General features: G+C 37.7%; 1 protein-coding gene and 1 long non-coding RNA gene across 3 annotated transcripts; one reads left to right on the top strand and one right to left on the bottom strand.

Moving 5' to 3' along the window:
* Positions 1-1,037: 1,037 nt before the first annotated feature.
* On the bottom strand, positions 1,038-2,561 carry LOC137716908 (uncharacterized). Its single transcript, XM_068456260.2, has 2 exons — positions 2,392-2,561; positions 1,038-1,714 (listed from the first exon to the last, which is right to left on the bottom strand). Exons 1-2 carry the CDS (start codon positions 2,504-2,506, stop codon positions 1,278-1,280), a joined length of 552 nt encoding a protein of 183 aa, XP_068312361.1. The 5' UTR covers positions 2,507-2,561; the 3' UTR covers positions 1,038-1,277.
* A 3,137-nt stretch (positions 2,562-5,698) lies between these two features.
* LOC137726705 (uncharacterized) lies at positions 5,699-8,317 on the top strand. Of its 2 annotated transcripts, none has more exons than XR_015965035.1 (4): positions 5,699-5,904; positions 6,009-6,084; positions 6,706-7,187; positions 7,984-8,317. It is a non-coding gene; the product is annotated as an uncharacterized LOC137726705 (long non-coding RNA). The 2 variants fall into 2 exon arrangements; XR_015965034.1 differs by having other exon boundaries at positions 5,699-5,921.
* The last annotated feature ends 10,577 nt before the right edge of the window (positions 8,318-18,894 follow it).

Here is an 18,894-nt window from a genome sequence, read left to right as displayed (position 1 = left end):
AGAAATTAAAATTGTTTTGCACATTTCATGCTTTATTTCTATTGAAAAATTTAGACATTTAACGTTGAGATTCCTTAAATTCAAAACCTAGATCCGCCACTACTAAGATCCATTGTTGCTTAGATGTGTGCCGCCTAATAAGTACAATTGACTGAAAAATTAATATTAGTCAGTGTTCTGAATTCAAAATATTCTCAAAATAAGAAAATTAAGAATCTAAGAATTTTTCTTTTGGCCATGTGGCACAAAAGAGTAATATTATAGAGATTAAATTTGTGGGGAAAGTTTTACGAATTAAAGGATATGGAAGTTGATGATTGACTTATTACTTAAACGTTGATAAACGTGCTTAATCTTATTAATAACACATCATTTAATTTGTAAATTTAGTCTCCCAACATTACTCGACATAAAAACAACAGTAAAAAAGATAAGATTGCAAAATATAAAGTATGCCCCGTTACCCAAGGTATTTCACAAAAACCAAGTTGTATTTATGCTACGTAAACGGTTTTAATAGATTTTTATTCCAACTTGATGGTGAGAGGCAAAATGATTTTTGCCTCAAAATAATTTTCGGTCGATTCACAAAATTTTGTAATTACGATCAGAAGCGTGGATTATATAAATCAATATATATATATATGTAGCTCTGGTGGATCGTTTGAAATTGATTTTTCATTTGTGGGTTCACCTGGAGGACCCTATGCATTTGCACCAGTCCCTTATAGTGGTCTTGTGCGAGATATTAGGGTCAAGCGAGTGATTGAGCCTGCACAGATACTACTGATATCCGATTTATTTGTTGGCTGAGTTATGCAGGAGCAATATACTGTGTATAAATATATCTGTTTGCGGGAAAAACCCAACGCAAACAATTCTGGAGTCGAGCCGAAAGCCCCATCGACAGTGGGTGCTGGTGAGCTGCCTACATTTGGGTTGAAAACGAACCCAGAGAGGAATGTAGTTGCACCCTGCGCGAGGTTAGTGAAACAATTATCAATTAGAAACACCACCAACACATATGCAAATCCATATTAAACACAGAAAACTATATCGCTATGTATATCTGAGAGCCATGAATGGCGACGATTGAGCTATCTAGCTTAAGTATTCCAAGTCAGACATGAGTCCACAAGAACATGTAATATAGCGCGCTGAAACGAATGATAATTCAACGGCTGCTGCATGTATGAATGCACCCAAGATGATATATCATTGCTCAGAAATCAAAAGGATGATATATCATTGCTCAAAAGGGTGGGACTGGGAGGACCCTAACTGTCCTTATCTTCAGGGAAGAAGAACTCTTCCCATGAATCGGTTTCCTCCTTGTTTTTGTTCCACTCCGGGCATTCCGAGATCCTGTGATGACCAATCTCATCACAAAAGGAACACCAAAGGATATTAACACGCCGCCCGTATATTTCATAGCCCTTGCCAACTTGAGTTACGCCGAAGGGGAGACGTCTCCTCCATGGACATTGTTCAGGAGCGTGGCCAAACTTAGTGCAAATTGGACAACTAGACGGCAATTCAGAAACTATGCGTGGCTCGACTATGCATTTGGGAATTTTGTCCTCCTTGAAAAAAGCTGGGCTAGTACTCTTCTCCTCTAGTTGGATTTGAGCCAGAGAGTATGCAACAGCCTTTACATTCTTGAGGTGAGTCTTCGGAGAGTCTTTAACAGCCGCCTTTTTTTCTTTCTTCTTCTCTGTGTGTTTGGGAAAATGTACAGATATTAATAACATAGATAAGCTGAGTAGGCCCTCTGGACTCGGGCCCTTAATTCCTTTGTATTCTCGATCCCATTCAATCATTAGAAATACTGACTACTACTGCTTAATGCTCAATTACATGCTACTACTCTGGGTTAATTTGTTAGGACAACAAAGCTAAATATGTATAAAATAAATAGGTACTGGAAATTAACACTCCCCTAGGAGTAGGACTACGAAATTTTGTTGAGATTTCTTTCGACACAAGTAACCGGCCGGGCCAAATCAAACCGACTTGCAATAATTGATTGATTGTGAATAGAATAGATACAAAATTCGGTTGAAAATTATACTCAGTAACCGGGTAAATCAATCAAGTATTTAACTGATTGGGAAAGAATATCTAGCTATTAATAATTAAACGAATTAATTTATAAAATATATATATATAACACATATTTTCAACATAAGAAGGGATTTTGAATTTTTATGAACAAGGCATCAAGAACCCTAATTAAGTTCAAGCTCTGTTACCCTAAAAATATATGCAGATTGCAACGAACATATGTAGCCCAGTTATGCTGCTGTAAAGTGGAAATTCCAGATAATCTTCCTCCTCACAAACCCTAAAGACGAAAATTGAAAAGCATACCAAAAGGACTCCGAATCTCACCTCGGAGCTTCGTCGGTTGGGATGGAATTGGGTTCTTCCCCTTCCCGGACCCTTGTCCGGCGAGGGACTTGGACTTAGCCTTCGCCTTCGATGTGGCTTCGGTTCGGCGGTACATGGTTTTGGTCAGAGAGAGATTGCAGTTGCACGAGTTCTTTTTTGTTTTGTTTTGTTTTCGTTGGATTGTTTGGTATGCTAAACCCTACTTAAATACTAAACCTTCAAACTGGAATTTGATTATAATACCCTTCATATTTAATTTGATTATATCCATTTTTTTTTTTGTTTCCTTTTTAGTCTAATGCGGCCCTAACTCTCCATTATTTGTGTGGGCTGGGCTAACAACAAAGATAAATTAACATTTAACGAACGAGTGAAGCTTGAATCAACTTGGAATTGTTACGAGATTTACTAACAAATTTCAAGATTGTCTTGCGAAGATGACCATGAATGCAGCATCTGCATGAAATTTGAACTCTGAAAGGTAATTGAGTGCTGGGAAGTAGCTGAAGTTTCATAGACATTACGTATCCCCCACCAGGGTTAACGTATGCCCCAAGCAACCATTACACACGAAATGCAGAAGCTTGCCTTCTTGAGGGCAAGGTGTATGTACAATTGTTTATTAAAAATACACGCACACCCCCAAAGAAAACACCACCATTACACGCAAATCAAACCAAAGCAAAGAGTCGATCCAAATTAATAGGCACTGACAGACATGATATTCCAAGACATGTACAAGCAATGGAAAGCCAAATTAAATACAGAAAACACCCAACAACGTACAAAGTGTGTATACAGTGAGTGAAGAGAGTAGAACTCTTAAGTTCATTGCAGCAACTGCGTCCTCATATTAGTGGTTAATTTGGTATTGTGAATTACATGTTCACGCATTCAATAATCTTACAATCTAGCTTAATTATTTCAAGACATACGTGAGTCCATAGCAACATATATATAAATATAGGGCACTGAAATGAAACGATAATTCAACAGCTGCAGCCTATTTGACACCACCGATAAATGAGAACTGTTCGTTGTGCCACCAACTTCTAAACGGTGGTGATTGTCACAATATATAGAGACTTCTTCACAGGACATATACTCCTATTTGATGGCTGCATGGTGGCAATCGATGTTTGCCACCGACTTCAGTGCCTACGGTTTCTAATTGGCACCAATAAGAATGGTGTTATATGGCTATTTTTCTTGTAGTGATGATCACCAAGCTGCCCTAGATTGGTACCCACATTATTGTTGGAATCTCGGTACCTCAAGCTGTTTGGTGTTTGGAGGCTTTAAAATTGAATTATAGGTGTTACGTATTTCGTGTTGAGGACCAACCGTATAATTCCAGTGAGATTACTAAGACAGTCGGTTTGGTTGATGATTAGTTACATCCAAAATAACTCACTACAATTGCCAATTAAAAACACACCCCACCAGTACAAGCAAAGGAAATTAATGGGCACTGCACAAATATGATATTTCACGACCAGTACAAGTAAAGGAAAGCTAAATTAAACACAGAAAACACGCACAACAAAGTATATATATACCGGACATGAATCACAATCCTACTTTTATTTATTAAACTTGAAACCTACAACACTGAATTATACTTTCATTTTACCATTAAACTTGATTATCATCAGGACTCTCCCCTTTAAAAAATGTGATCGTTTCTCTCCAAGATTTCAAAAAATCTTTCGTAGGCCTTCCCATATAAATCACTTCGTAGTCTTCGAACATTGCGACTTCGTGGTATGAGAATTTCGCTGACTCGAATCCCACAAAATTTCCCTCTCTCTTTCTCTTGTTTCTCTTCAGTATTGTCATATTAAGGGTATAACTTTTCAAATGAAACTCGTTGGTACTAAAGTGTGGACGTTTAATGACCAGATTGGCAGAGTTAAAAAGTGTATCGACATCTTCTGATTCCTTCAAGGTCAAGTGATGCAGACAAAAGTCTCCTTGCAACAAAGCCACACGATGTCCGTTGTGCTTCACCTTTTCATACCCAATCCTAAAACCACATAAAAGTTCAACGAAATAAATAGAAAAATACATAAATAGCCTTTTGTAAGTATAACTTAAATAAAGCCATATATATATAAACTCACGGAATGTTTTCAACTACAAATCTTCCAAAATTTGATCCCTCGAGTCTTTTGTGACAGATCAAAAACAATGTCTTCTCGCGAGCCTTCAACATGTTGAAAAAGTCAAGACATGTTCTAATGAAACCAAAAGGGCCTTTCCGCTCAATAGTTCCATCTGTAATGACACTGCATACTGAAAAACAATAACAATTTTTGAATATCAAATACGTTACACCTACAATGAAAAAAAATATAATTTTATCGGATCCTTCTACCTCTAAACGGCGCACCACAATAAGAATCCTTCAAAGAAGCTCGAAACATTGCAAAACGGGTGAGAAATCTTGCAATTCCCAAATCAATGCCCAATTTTTTTTTAATTTTTACAAGTTTGTAGTCTTCGGCATCATCTTGTTCCTCTTACTTGGCATCCTTAAATAAGCGAGATAAATCATCATGTGCATGTTCTCCACCAGATCCATCATTAAAAGCACCACCATAGATCAACTTTCGAGAACCGCGTTTAATGTAGTCTATTGGACATTTGCAATCGTCAACTCCTTTACAATTTTGTTTATGCTCACTACTTGAGGGTTGTAATAGAAAATATATCCTGCTGGAACTTGGTCCTCCATATAACAAACGTAAACCGCAAATGCGTCCATATCATCATGTTTATGTAAAAACGCCTCTCCACGTTTAACAAGGAATTCAATTGATTTACCAACACTACAAGAAAAATGAGCTATGGGTACAAAATAAAGGACACAATTAAGAATTTTGTGCCTGTTTGACCATCAAAATACTGAAACAGTTCCCATTTCATAGAGGGCACCATTGATTGTGCCTATTGTAAAAGAAAATAGGCACAAATACATTATCTGACAGCTTTATTGAAAAAAATGGCTCTAATATATTATTTGTGCCCATAGTTTACTTCTAAAGACACAATTCTTTGTTCTTTATTATCTTTTTTCAAAAACTTGTGCCCCACATCCATCCAACACTCTCTTTTTCGCTTAACTCACCCACTTCTATCCAACTCTCCCTCTCTCCCCCCTTAACCCACTGACACCCTTCGTAATTATCCCCACTATCACTCCCCCTTAGCCCACCCTCATCCATCCAACTCTATTTCTCTCTTCCCCTAACCCACCACACCCTTCGTAGATCATACTCCCCTCAATCCACCCGCATCCATCTCTCTCTCTCTCTCTCTCTCTCTCTCTCTCTCTCTCTCCCTCTCCCCTTAACCCACACACATCCTTCATATTTATCTCTTTCATATTTCCTTATTTTTAGTTCTGGCTCTTCCCTCTCTGTTCTCTCTAAAACGACCAAGCCGGACTCGCCGGCCAAGTTTCGGCCAAAACTAGATCTCGACCCAATAGAGAAAACTGATCCTCTCATAGTGAGCTTCCTATCTATGTAAGTGGGTTTCTTCAATTTTAACTTTTAGATATGAAAAATTCTTGAGATTCAGGACTAATTCGGTTTTAACTTGGCATGTTGAAGATTTGGTTAGTGGTTTTGTTTGGGAGATTAAATTCAAGCTGAACTGTAAGAAAGTGGTTCAAATTCTTGGATTTAGGTAAGAACCCGAGAAACCCTAACCCTAAACGTAGCCTTCTTTCGATTTCTAAGAGCTTGGCTTGTTTTTGTGTGTTTTTATGTGAATTATTTGAAGGGTGGTGATTTTATATATGAAAATCTGAAATTTTTGCCTGGAATTTAAGTAGGTACAATTGTATGGAGGAATTAGTTAGAAGAGATTGTATGTGTACCAGATCTGGGTTTTTTCAAGCCGCACCAGATCTGAATTAGTGTTCTTTTTGCGGCTTGAGTTTATATATTTTCAGATATGAGTTATTTATTATTGTTTATTTTCTGTATGCACGTCACAGTTTACTCACTTGGAGACTCGCTCCTATCGTACACAATTTTCATGTACCTCCATGTCTCTCTTGTTCTATCAATTTTTGTAGTTCTACATTTGTGTGTTCTGTTTGTTGATCAAATTTAATGAATTAGATCGATGGTTTTAATTTTTTAATACTAGTCATGACTTTGGCAATGAGAGGTCCAAATGCTGCATATATCATCCAGATTAGTTCGTCTGTGGAGCAAATGGAAAGATAATGTCATAACAATGTTGTATTGTTTTCTTGGATGGAGAGTTGATTGCCCTGTTTTTATGTGTTTGGTAATGCAGATACGAGAATGTAACCGTGGTTGATTGCCCTTATCTTTCAGCAGATAAGGGCAGTTTTTGGTTTTGGCATTTAAGATATTTAAGTAGGGTTTCTCTTGCAATTGTAGAATTTGTTAATTTTGGAAGCATGAATTAAATGTTTGGGATTAACTTACAATGCTTCCTATCAAAACCAATTAAAACCATTTTCTGAATCTAATGTTACAATGTTGTGCACTCTCATTGATAAGCAGATTTTCATTATGATGAATTTTCAATCTTTCTCAAAATCTCCATAACTAAAATTCATGTGGCATTCGGTGTGAATTTTGTCGGATTTGTCTCATTGCATTGTATTGATTTCTTGTATTGTTACCATGCCCGTCAATTTTTCCTTTTTATTCCTAACTGTTTTCACTTTCAAGGAAAAGAGGTTTCTTGTTTGATGCCTTGCAGGAGAGCTGTGGTTTTGACAATTGGGGCAAATAAACGTCACTTATGAAGTATGTTTGTTACTTGTTTCATTATTAGCAAATGAACATAAATTTAATTTGTTATCTTCATTTTACTTCTTGATGATCACATTATGTTGATAATAAAAGGTGAAGATCGGATTTGAGTTTTCACTCCCTAAAACACTACGATGTCTAATAAGGAGTACGTTTCTTACCGGATGATTTTATTGTTAGAAATGAACATATGCTATTGTTATGTTGTAGCTTCTTAACTGTTTATACACAACTAATAGTGGGGAAGGATTTTAGAGGGATGGACTATATATTACATTGGTACAGCCTACAAGTACCCACTTGAGGGCTTTGTTGCAAGTTTTTAGTTGTAGTTAAGTGTTTAGGTTGCTCTTAGGAGAGACTGAACAGTGAGGAAACGTGCAGTCTTAAGAAACTAAACAGCTCCATGAATCTTATCTTTCCGTATGGAAACATGGAAGACTTCACTAAAGCTAAAAATTAGATTTGAAAATACTTATTTATTAGCTTGTGCGTTGTAGAGCCTATAAGGTTCTTAGTAGTTTCTATCTTTCTTAGAAATTTATGTCATAACAATGATTGTCCAAACTTTTATTGTTTTGTACATCTTGTTTGCTGGTAATGATGGTTTTGCTGCTTAATTTAGTTGCATATTTTGTTCACTGTAATTTGGTATAACAAAGTAGCAATGCATCACTGCTATTGAGTTCTTAATGCCGATTGAAAGTTTTGGTCCTTGAACATGACTGGAAATAGGTCCTTTCTTTTTTTTTTTTTTTTAATTTCATTTTCACTTTCATTTGGATTTCAGGAGGATGATTGCACCATCCACCAAGTTGGAAAAAGAGGTGAATCTTTGATATGGCAGATCTGGAACTTTTACGTATTGATTTTAACCAACTCCTTTTTAGGTGTAATTTTGGACTTATTTTGTTTTGAAGTCGACTATATTTGTTTTGGCTTCTGATGAGGTGCAAGGCTTGCTGGGGAAGATGCATTTGTCCAAAAATGTCTGCTTTCAAGTTCTTTTTGCATTAGAGATGAAATATGTAACATTGCAATATATGTTTCTGAGATTGAGAATGTTTTGTAGGCTTTCTACATTTTATGAAAATTTAAAAAAAAAAAAAAATTTCATCAATTCAGTTTCAGTTTTTTCAATTTTGATTTTTTTTTAATATTTAATTCTTGTTGGCACAATTATAATATAAGTGTCAATATGGCTGGAAAAGGTCTTCTGATAAAACAGGCACAAATAATGGTCCATTTGTGCCTGCCTCTTTGAGCACCAAACAGTGTATTGTGTCCTTTTAGCAATGGTGACGCCCATAGAGGGCACAGATACAAACTTAGTAGCTGCACTGTTGCTATTGGTCTATGGGCACATGTCTTGGTGCTCTTTGGCCTCAAAGGGCACATATAATTTATTGTGCGCAGTGCCCATATTTTTTGTAGTGCAAGTTTCGCCTTAGGCCTTAAAGCCCGCAAGAAGCGATTCGCTGCTTCATATTCACCACACCATACGCCAAAAGTCGGTGGATGCACTCTAATTGTTTGAAGTTTAAGTTAATCAGCTCCAACTGAAAAAACAAAAAATTCACATAAATACAACGACAATCGAACCTTGTCTCACAAAGTAAGGTCAGTTGAAAAGTTCACATAAATACACTAAAAAATAAATATATAAAATAGAATAATAGAGTACTTTAAAATAGTAGATGTCACTTAGTACTACAGTCTAGTAATATTCCTCTTCAGTTGTAAACGAGGGGTCTTAGGTTTGATTCTCGCTAAAGACGAACTTGAACTAAATTATTGTTATCCCATTGTGAGGTTAAGCTTACCCCTTCTATTTAGTATAGATAATATCGTTTGTTAAAAAAAATAATAATAAAATAAAATAAAACAAAATAAAATAAAATAAAATAAAATAAATAAATAAAGATAGAGTATTACTTCTATCGTCTTCTCTGGTTATCCTTGAATCCGACCCCAACACCAAGCCAAGCTCTAAAAGCATAGCTGAAGTAACGGTTCCCGATCCTGTCTCCTTAGCTTTGATTGGATTTCCTTCAATCCTTTTAAGCACTGTGTTATTTTCGTTCTCGAGCGTAAGCCTGAAGAAGTCATCCACTGTAATTAAGCTGTCATCATCAGGCAAAACATGAAAATTGTCCTTATCTTCAAAGCAGCTCACAGAATCCTCAGCAAAGTGTCCATACACTCCCAGTACGTGCCCACTCGGTAATTGTTTGCTTGAATTCATATTTGCTAACTAAACAGAACAATAATATATATATATATATATATATATATATATATATTATATACACACATACATACATATATATATATATATATATGTATGTATCGAAAGATTTAGCCAGCCAACCTACCACATGTTGAGAATCAATGTCAAGCCCAAAACTTAAGTAATCCACAACCCAATCTAAAGTTCAAGTCCATATCTAGTTTGATGATGTAATTGCTTACAATTTCAAGGTTAGGTATGGTTGAGTGGAAAAAATTAGGTGAAATTAATGGGTTTTGTGTGGTAGCAAATAATCTTAGTTTAATTAAGTGTGTGGTGTAGCTTTCATTTGGTTTGCTATAAATACCCAAGTCCCCAAGCATTGTATATCATCCAAGGAGAAACAAAGCCTAGAGCTAAATAAGAAAAGCTTTGCTAATTAGTTTGTTTTGTGAGCTTTCTTTAAGAGTGTGCTCTATTTTCTTCTTCTTGGGATCATTAGAGTTATCTTGGATACTCTTCTTATTCAACAATTGGTATCAGAGCCAAGTCGGTCAGGGATCGTTCTTGGTAGAGCATTGGTTGTAAAGTCTCTTGAAATTCCGAGTATGCTCTGTGGTTGCAGTTTTGACTGATCTTCCACATCAGAAAAAATTTCTTGAGATTATTGTTGGGGTTATCACAAACCTTGAGAGGGAGCTTCTTTGTGTCGAGAGTAGTGTATTACTCTGCACGGTAGTCACTCAAGCTTGTTCGGTGTAGTCAAAGTCTTGCCGATACGATGGGTGATCTTCAAGTTGTTGGAGGAATCAAGAAGCTCAACAACCAAAACTATAACACGTGGGCAACGTGTATAGAGTCTTACCTTCAAGGTCAAGACTTGTGGGAGGTTGTTGGTGGTAGTGAAGTTACACAACCGGCAGCGGAAGATGTTAACGGCGTCTTGCGAAAGTGGAAAATTAAAGCAGGCAAATCAATGTTTGCCTTAAAGACCACAATAGAAGAAGAAATGTTGGAGCACATTCGGGATGCTAAAACGCCAAAGGAAGCATGGGACACTTTTGTTACACTCTTTTCGAAGAGGAACGATACAAAATTGCAACTTCTCGAGAATGAGCTGCTATCGATGATACAACGCGACATGACGATTGCCCAGTACTTTCACAAGGTGAAGTCGATATGTCGCGAAATTTCAGAATTAGATCCAACAGCTCCTATTGGGGAAACCAGGATGAAGAGAATAATTATCCATGGTTTGAGACCCGAATATCGAGGGTTCATTGCCGCTATACAAGGATGGCCGACCCAACCATCACTTGTTGAGTTCGAGAATTTGCTTGCCGATCAAGAAGCTTTGGCAAAGCAAATGGGAGGGGTCTCGTTAAAAGGTGAGGAGGAAGCGCTCTACACCAAAAGTAAAGGCAGCTTTAAGCAGCGTGCTGGTGGTGGATCTAAAAGAAATGGTGACAAGGAAAAAGGTCATCAAGGAGGAGGGAGTTCTCGGCCAAGGGGAGCTCTGAAGTATCACGGCAACTGTGGTCAGTCCCAGAATAATAAAAGATTTGAGGGCAAGTGTTACAATTGTGGAAAGAAGGGTCATATGGCGAATGATTGCTGGTTCAAAAAGCCAGTAGAAAGTAATGTTGCCAACTCAGAGAAGAAAAGTGAAGATGATTGGAATGCCATAGCATATCTAGCTATGGATGAAGAATGGGATGCTGAAGCATCTTCTTGGTGGTGCTCAGAAAAGGAGGCGTTGCCTGATTCAAGAAAGATAGAAGATAAGTTGCAGCAAAAGATAGGGTAGCAAATTGTTCGAATCCAGTCGAGACCTGATGAGTCTGAAGATTTGCTTGATGGTGATGATGTTAAGCAAGCAGTGCCCCAAAACCCTTTCCAAGCTAACATATATCAACAACCAGAAGAAGATAGACCTAGTGAAGTGGAAGTATCAACTCCACAATCTCAACTCCGAAGGTCAACAAGAACACGAAGGCCAAATCCCAAATACGCCAATGCAGCCATAATTGAAGAAACAACTGCAACAGAACCTGAGACGTTTGAAGAAGCATCGCAGAGTTCTGAGTGGATGACAGCTATGAAAGAAGAGCTTGATGCACTTCAGCAAAATCAGACTTGGGATCTCGTGCCAAAGTCAAGAGATGTGAAACCCATATCCTGCAAGTGGGTTTACAAGATAAAGCGTCGTCCAGATGGGTCAATCGAGAGGTACAAGGCACGATTGGTAGCTCGTGGTTTCTCTCAACAGTACGGACTAGACTATGATGAAACGTTTAGTCCAGTGGCGAAGCTTACAACAGTACGAGTCTTACTTGCACTTGCAGCTAACAAAGACTGGAATCTATACCAAATGGATGTGAAAAATGCTTTCTTGCATGGAGAGTTAGATCGGGAGATCTACATGATGCAGCCAATGGGCTTTAAAAGCGAAGCTCATCCTGAGTACGTGTGCAAGTTAAGGAAAGCACTCTACGGTTTGAAACAAGCACCAAGAGCGTGGTACGGTAAGATTGCAGAGTTTCTAACACAAAGTGGTTATTCAGTAACACCTGCATATTCCAGCTTGTTTGTCAAAGCCAATGAAGGAAAGCTAGCTATTGTGCTAGTGTATGTGGTTGACTTAATCATAACCGGTGATGATGAAGCAGAAATTTTTCAGACGAAGGAGAATCTATCAGTCCATTTCCAGATGAAGGAACTTGGCCAACTCAAGCACTTCCTTGGTCTAGAGGTTGATCGCACACAAGAAGGAATATTTCTCTGTCAACAGAAGTATTCCAAAGATTTATTGAAGAGGTTCGGAATGCTCGAATGCAAGCTGATCTCTACGCCGATGGAGCCAAATGTCAAAATGAGTGCACATGAAGGAAAAGATTTGGAAGATGCAATGATGTATCGACAATTGGTAGGTAGTCTGATCTACTTAACCTTGACTCGACCTGACATTTCTTATGCAGTTGGTGTGATGAGTCGGTACATGCAAAATCCAAAGAAGCCTCACTTGGAAGTAGTTCGACGAATACTGAGATATGTGAAGAGTACAATTGACTATGGTCTTTTGTACAAGAAAGGTGAAGACTGCAAGTTAGTTGGTTACTGTGATGCTGACTATGCGGGAGATCATGACACCAGGAGATCAACAACTGGGTATGTGTTTAAGCTTGGTTCTGGAACCATCTCTTGGTGTAGCAAGAGACAGCCGACGGTATCATTGTCAACCACTGAAGCAGAGTATAGAGTAGCAGCAATGACAGCTCAAGAGAAAGCATGGCTAATACAGTTGATGAGTGATCTACATCAACCAGTAGATTATCCAGTACCATTGTACTGTGATAACTAATCGGCAATTCGTTTGGCGGAAAATCCAATCTTTCATGCAAGAACTAAGCATGTGGAGGTACATTACCACTTTATCAGAGAAAAGGTTCTGCAAGAAGAGATTGAGATGAGACAGGTCAAGACGAATGATCAAGTTGTGGACTTGTTCACAAAAAGTTTGAGTACAGGCAAGCTCGAAATTTTTCGCTGTTTACTCAGCACAGTGCAAAGAATGAGAGCTGACATTGAGGGGGAGTGTTGAGAATCAATGTCAAGCCCAAAACTTAAGTAATCCACAACCCAATCTAAAGTCCAAGTCCATATCTAGTTTGATGATGTAATTGCTTACAATTGTAACGTTAGGTATGGTTGAGTGGAAAAAATTAGGTGAAATTAATGGGTTTTGTGTGGTAGCAAATAATCTTAGTTTAATTAAGTGTGTGGTGTAGCTTTCATTTGGTTTGCTATAAATACCCAAGTCCCCAAGCATTGTATATCATCCAAGGAGAAACAAAGCCTAGAGCTAAATAAGAAAAGCTTTGCTAATTAGTTTGTTTTGTGAGCTTTCTTTAAGAGTGTGCTCTATTTTCTTCTTCTTGGGATCATTAGAGTTATCTTGGATACTCTTCTTATTCAACACCACATTCAGAAAATTTCAGAATTCTCACAAACTCGATAATTATAACTTCAATTCAACTCTTTATACTTTATTCTTCTTCGCGTAGAAGGTATTTATAGAGAACAATAATTAAGTATACCTAATTAAATAAGTAAACCATCTAATTTCTGGAAGACAAGGAAAGTCTTAATAAAAGATGATAAAACATAAAATCTCTCAGTAACTTTAAAACTTCTCCAACATTCAGTTAAAAAAAATCACGAAGACAATGCTGATCTATGCTCATTCTCTATTCCCTTCCCATATTTTATGAGAGAACTTTAACAGTTTTACGCATATTTCTTTATCATTAGTGAAACTTGAAGACCTTGTTGATGTTACTCTTGTAGAGAACTTATAGAAACAAAATTATTAAAGAGAAAGAGGGGAGTTTAAAACTATTATGATATGGAAAATTGTGCATCCTTGGGAAATTACTGCTTGCTTATCGAGACAACAAATGTGTGGTCGATATCACGGGCGGCCCACTGTTGTATCGATAACTTATGCATTGGGTTTGTTAAGCAAGTGGGCAGGAAGATCCATCTATGACAGTTGTTACATATTCGCTATTGTTGGGGCCCAAAGACACACCTTTTCTCAGAGTATGTGACGTTACGTATGTTTGGGCGAGACCTACCTTCAAGTATTTTAAATTACCTTATTATAGTTTTAGCGAATTTTCAAGTTGCAAAGTTTTGGTCAAGTTTTTCCGTTTTCAATTTTAAGTGCAGTCCCATATGTTAGTACATATTTATGTTGACGTTATCGTATTTTGCGTGCTTATTTTTGACCTTACGTCAATATATGTTTTCAGCTATATATCTTTATAAAGTATGATTTCTACTTTTACACGGATTGGGGAAGAAACTAGGATTTGGAGGCATGAAAGAGGATTTGGCAAACTGCTCGCGACGGTGTGGCATATTCCCTTTGATGCAACCACTTTGACTTGATTTCTCTTTATACATATATATCTTTTCCTATTTTTGAGTTTGTCAGTGTGGCAAGTTATTTTAAATTTCAAGACAAGATTTTATTTAACAGGGGTATATTGTAACAACTTGTCCTGATTTTATCAAAACAAAGGGGGTATTTTCGTGAATTTTACACCTTGGGCTAGATAATCTTCTTTCAAAATTATTTTTGGGTGTTAATTGGTGAGCCCAAGGGGCCCACCCCCTAATTTATGTACCTCGGTCTTTCTCTCTCTTCTGTCTCAGTTCTTTCTTCTCCATCACTCTCTTCTTTCTACCCATGCTCTCTCTCTCTACACTCTCTCATTCTGCTTGAGCACCACCCCTATACACCCAACACCATAACAACATCAACATCTCCATTATCACCCTAGTGAGCTTAGAATTGAAAGAGAACACCCCGAACCCCTCAATTTCTCTCGGCCTACACTGTTCACCGAAGTTCTCCGGCAAGTTTCTTCCTCCTCCGACGAAGGTAAGCCTTGAACCTCGTCCAAAAGTTTTAGATCATGTCTTAGTGTATGTTTTGAAGTGGTTTTAAGAGGTTTTATCGATGTTTGGACGTAGGAACCTCACGGGGGAAATTTTCCCTAGTTTTCCGGCGAGCACCGCCCCTTTTGAGGCAATTTTAGGCCAAACCATGGTGAGTTGGCCGGTGTGCAAGGTATCAATCTCTTCATCTTGTTGACTACTACAACTTTCCTTTTTGAATCACCCAATTTCATTGAGTATTGAAGAAGTTATATCCATTTAAATCTTACCCAATTTTCGGCAACCTCCGAGGCTATCGAGGCATTTTCCGGCCAAACCACGGTAAGGTGCCATTCTCTTCGTCTTGTCGAGGACTATAACTTTCATTTTTGTTTCACTTGATTTCGTTGAGTAACGAAGAAGTTATGGGCGTTCGAAGTGTTTCTGTATTCGCTAGTTTGCATGGCTCTTTGACAGCTAAGTATTTGTGAGTGGACCCCTTCTAAAAATGCATGTTTTAACAGTAGAAATGCACACATGAAAAGCATGATTTAATGATTACGTTTTGTGAGACGTTTTACTAGATAACATGCTTATTGAGACTAGTTTGAATTATTACTATTTTTCCTATAACCCATGTTCTTTATAGGATATCAGATGGATGACGATATAATATTTAGAACATGTTTCGAACACTTCTTTATAGTATAAATGATGGATGAATTTATACTATGAAGATGCTTTTCAATTATATATATGTTCAATGGTTTTGTACTTACCTAGTGGTCCCTATTCTGCTACGTGACGATGGATAGATTCTGTCAGGAGCGAGGGTACGATGTTGGCATAGGGCCTGAAGATGGTTTTCCTCTGGCTATTAGCATAGGGACGGGGAGCTAGCACAGGGCTTGTGGTGATTTTCCTCTGGCAATTGGCATAGAGGCGAGGAGTTGACATGGGGTCTAGAGGGATATTGGGCATTCACTAGTGATTAAGATATATACGAGATATGTTTTGAGGCATTACCCGGCATGCTAGGTTCTGAAAAACCTATTTTTATCATGATATATGTGTTTTCATAAAACCTGGGGGTTAGTATGTTGATAACTGTTTTATTATATATATATATATATATATATATATATATATCAACTTGGTCCACTCATGTATGTTTTGCGCCCCCTTCAGGATTAGAATCGAGGCATACAATCCCGGCGTCAAGGCACTTCCGCAGCGGCATCTTCGAGTCCTCTCGGTGTAGGACCCATTCTTTTGTTCATTCAAATTTTATATAAATTCTTTTAGTGTTCTAGATTCGATGTGTGCTCTGAACACATTCCTAAAATGCATATTCATTATATTTTAAATTTATAAGTCTTATTTATTTCTTATTCTCATCATTTGTATTCAATAAATGGTTTTCGTCACCGTCGGGTGTGGGCCAGCACATACCTACCCTGGTATTCGGTGAATATCGGGATCGGGGCGTGTCAGATTGGTATCAGAGCCTAGTTTGTTCAGAGCATACTTAAGACCTCTTGTTACTGTAATAGTGTGTCAGTCATGACGTCATTTGGATGTCACGACCTCTGAATTTGGTGTCATTCAGCGCAGTTGTACAAACCTTTCTCTGTTTGAATTGTCACCTTCTGGTTGAAATATAAGAATTCATGTTGGGATTGTGCATCAGTAGTGATGAAGTGGATTGTCGGATGACTTTCAACATCAGATCGATACTCCGCAACATGCGTTCCCTAGGAATTAAGGGCAGAGTCGGATCTATATAAGAGCGTTGGGAAACGAAAAAACCTAAGTGGGTTGAATTTGGAAGATCTAAAGCAATGTTGTACTTTGTGACATGAGTTCCCTAGGAATGGCGGGCATAGTCATATCTCTTTGGAAACTACACGAAACTTTCGAAATGCGTTTTGAGGAAGCGAGAAAACGCTAGTTGTTATGACGTTTAGTAAGTTTTAGTTGGAATTTGAATCAATATCCTCAGACTCGTTCCTGCTAAGGAAATTCGTGTGGATCTTTACAACAATTCTCGACGATTGTTCTATCGATAATCTTCTCGTTTACTCTAACGATGAAGTCAAGTTCCCTAACCATTGACCATCAGCTTCACACCAAATTCTTCGGGCATTGGCTTCATTTAAATTAGATAATTTCTTAAGTGAATCCTCGGTGCAGACACTATTCTCACAATTTTTCAAAAGGAGTTACGATTCTTGTTGTTGTTGTAGTTGGAATTGGATGATGAAAATCCAGTCTTGTTTGGATAAACAAAATCCTTGAACTTCACTGGGTCTGATACTTGGCGGTAAACCTTAACTTCTTGTCCACATACTTTTCGGTAGAGGTGAACTTAGCCTCTTGCTTGTAGCCCAACTGACCAGTGCTCTAGTCCACTAATTGTTCAGCCTTGTAATTTTCAGTGTAATGGCTTGAGACTCTACCATATTTATCATTGTACGAAGATTGAGCTTTGGGCTGAACTTCTCTGGACTCATTGAGCTTTGGTTTGCTCAAGGGCATCACTTTAAGGTAGCCAATCGTGTCACTGCATGCATACGCATGCTGCTTTGTATCTTTCTTCTTCATCATTCTGTTGATTCTGTTGATTTAGAGGTTCTATGTTTAATTTTTGAACTTTGAAACAGCTCTCATAAGGTATTGTGAATTTCGAAATGTCTTTAGCCTTGTCAAATCTTATTAACAGTTTTTTTTTTAACTATTCTTGGGCTTAGACCTATTTCTTTTTTGGCTAAGAAACCAGTCAACCTTTTGTGACGTTTAACCAAATAATCAGAAACAGTGACTTCTATTTCTGTATCTTCATCTTCCTTCGCTTGTTCGTCCCTCAATGTAAAACTGGATCATACAATCGTACTGATGTTTTCTACTACCTTTCACCCAAACCTCATGTTGATCACCTGAATCTAATCAGACAATTATCTAGTGAGATCGTATTGGATTGGAAAAGCTAAAAAGCTAAATCTACTGCAACTTTATAAATTGTCAAGATGTTCAAATGTCAAATTATTCACGAGATGTCGGACGAAGTTATGAGACAAGTGATGTTATCGGTTATGTGACATCAGATATTGAATAGTCAATAATTCTTAACGGTCAAGCTAGGTACCTGTATGAACTCAAGCAGTAGAGTTGTATATCTAAATCTCGAAATCTAATTAGTGGACTTGTTTTGACCCTCAAATTCTTGAGTGTTCGTTTAGCCTTTTCAACATGGTTTCTCGCTCAATCAGTAAGAAATTCAAGATTGATCGATTCGGGGGAAGTGTGCGCCCATTTCTTTTCTATTTGGACAGGAATGTTAGGAGAATAACCTTTTCACAAGCTTACCAAACTTACCAGAAAAAGTTTCACGTGGGTGTGAGGTTTAAGTCGTCTTTTGGTAAGAGACTGGTGAAGATTGTAGTGTAGGTGATCAACAGATTGCATCACTATCTTCACACTGAATTGCATGGTCACCACTCATTATCCTATTGCAATTCATCAATATTATATTGTACTCTAGTAGTTCTTTTCCAACGATATGTAAATAAGTTCATTTGCCCAAATATTTTAAAGGTATCTTCCACCCAACCCTAACACACCTTTAATAGTCATATACTGAGTTTAGATTCCATCTTGAGTTCCGAGTCTGGTATCTGAACGAATCATCTAGACCTTGGAGGATGCGTTGTGTTCAATCGTCTTGTGGTTTAAGCACATTTAGAAATTACACTTCTCTCGAAATGTGTGTGCTCTCATGGGTTGTTTAAATTGATCATTTGCGAGTCCTTCTTCTTTCCACCAACTTTGACCTTGTTTGACTAGAAATCTGCAACTAAGCAAAAATGAAGAGGTGGTTTGAACACTGCAATAGCTCCCGAGAGATACTGCTGGTAGGGGAAAGTGACTCTTCATTTTCTGCTTGCTTGGTTTGAACTTTTGGGTCGACTATTAACATGGTAGCCACTTCTCTTGAATCCCAAGATACCATTTTCAAATGGGTTCTTG

The sequence above is a fragment of the Pyrus communis genome, chromosome 8 (genome assembly GCF_041283825.1).
Source record: "Pyrus communis isolate YQ-2024b chromosome 8, ASM4128382v1, whole genome shotgun sequence".
NCBI lineage: Eukaryota > Viridiplantae > Streptophyta > Magnoliopsida > Rosales > Rosaceae > Pyrus > Pyrus communis.
The sequence above is the reverse complement of the archived record's forward strand: the minus strand, read 5'-3'. Positions and strand labels throughout refer to the sequence as shown.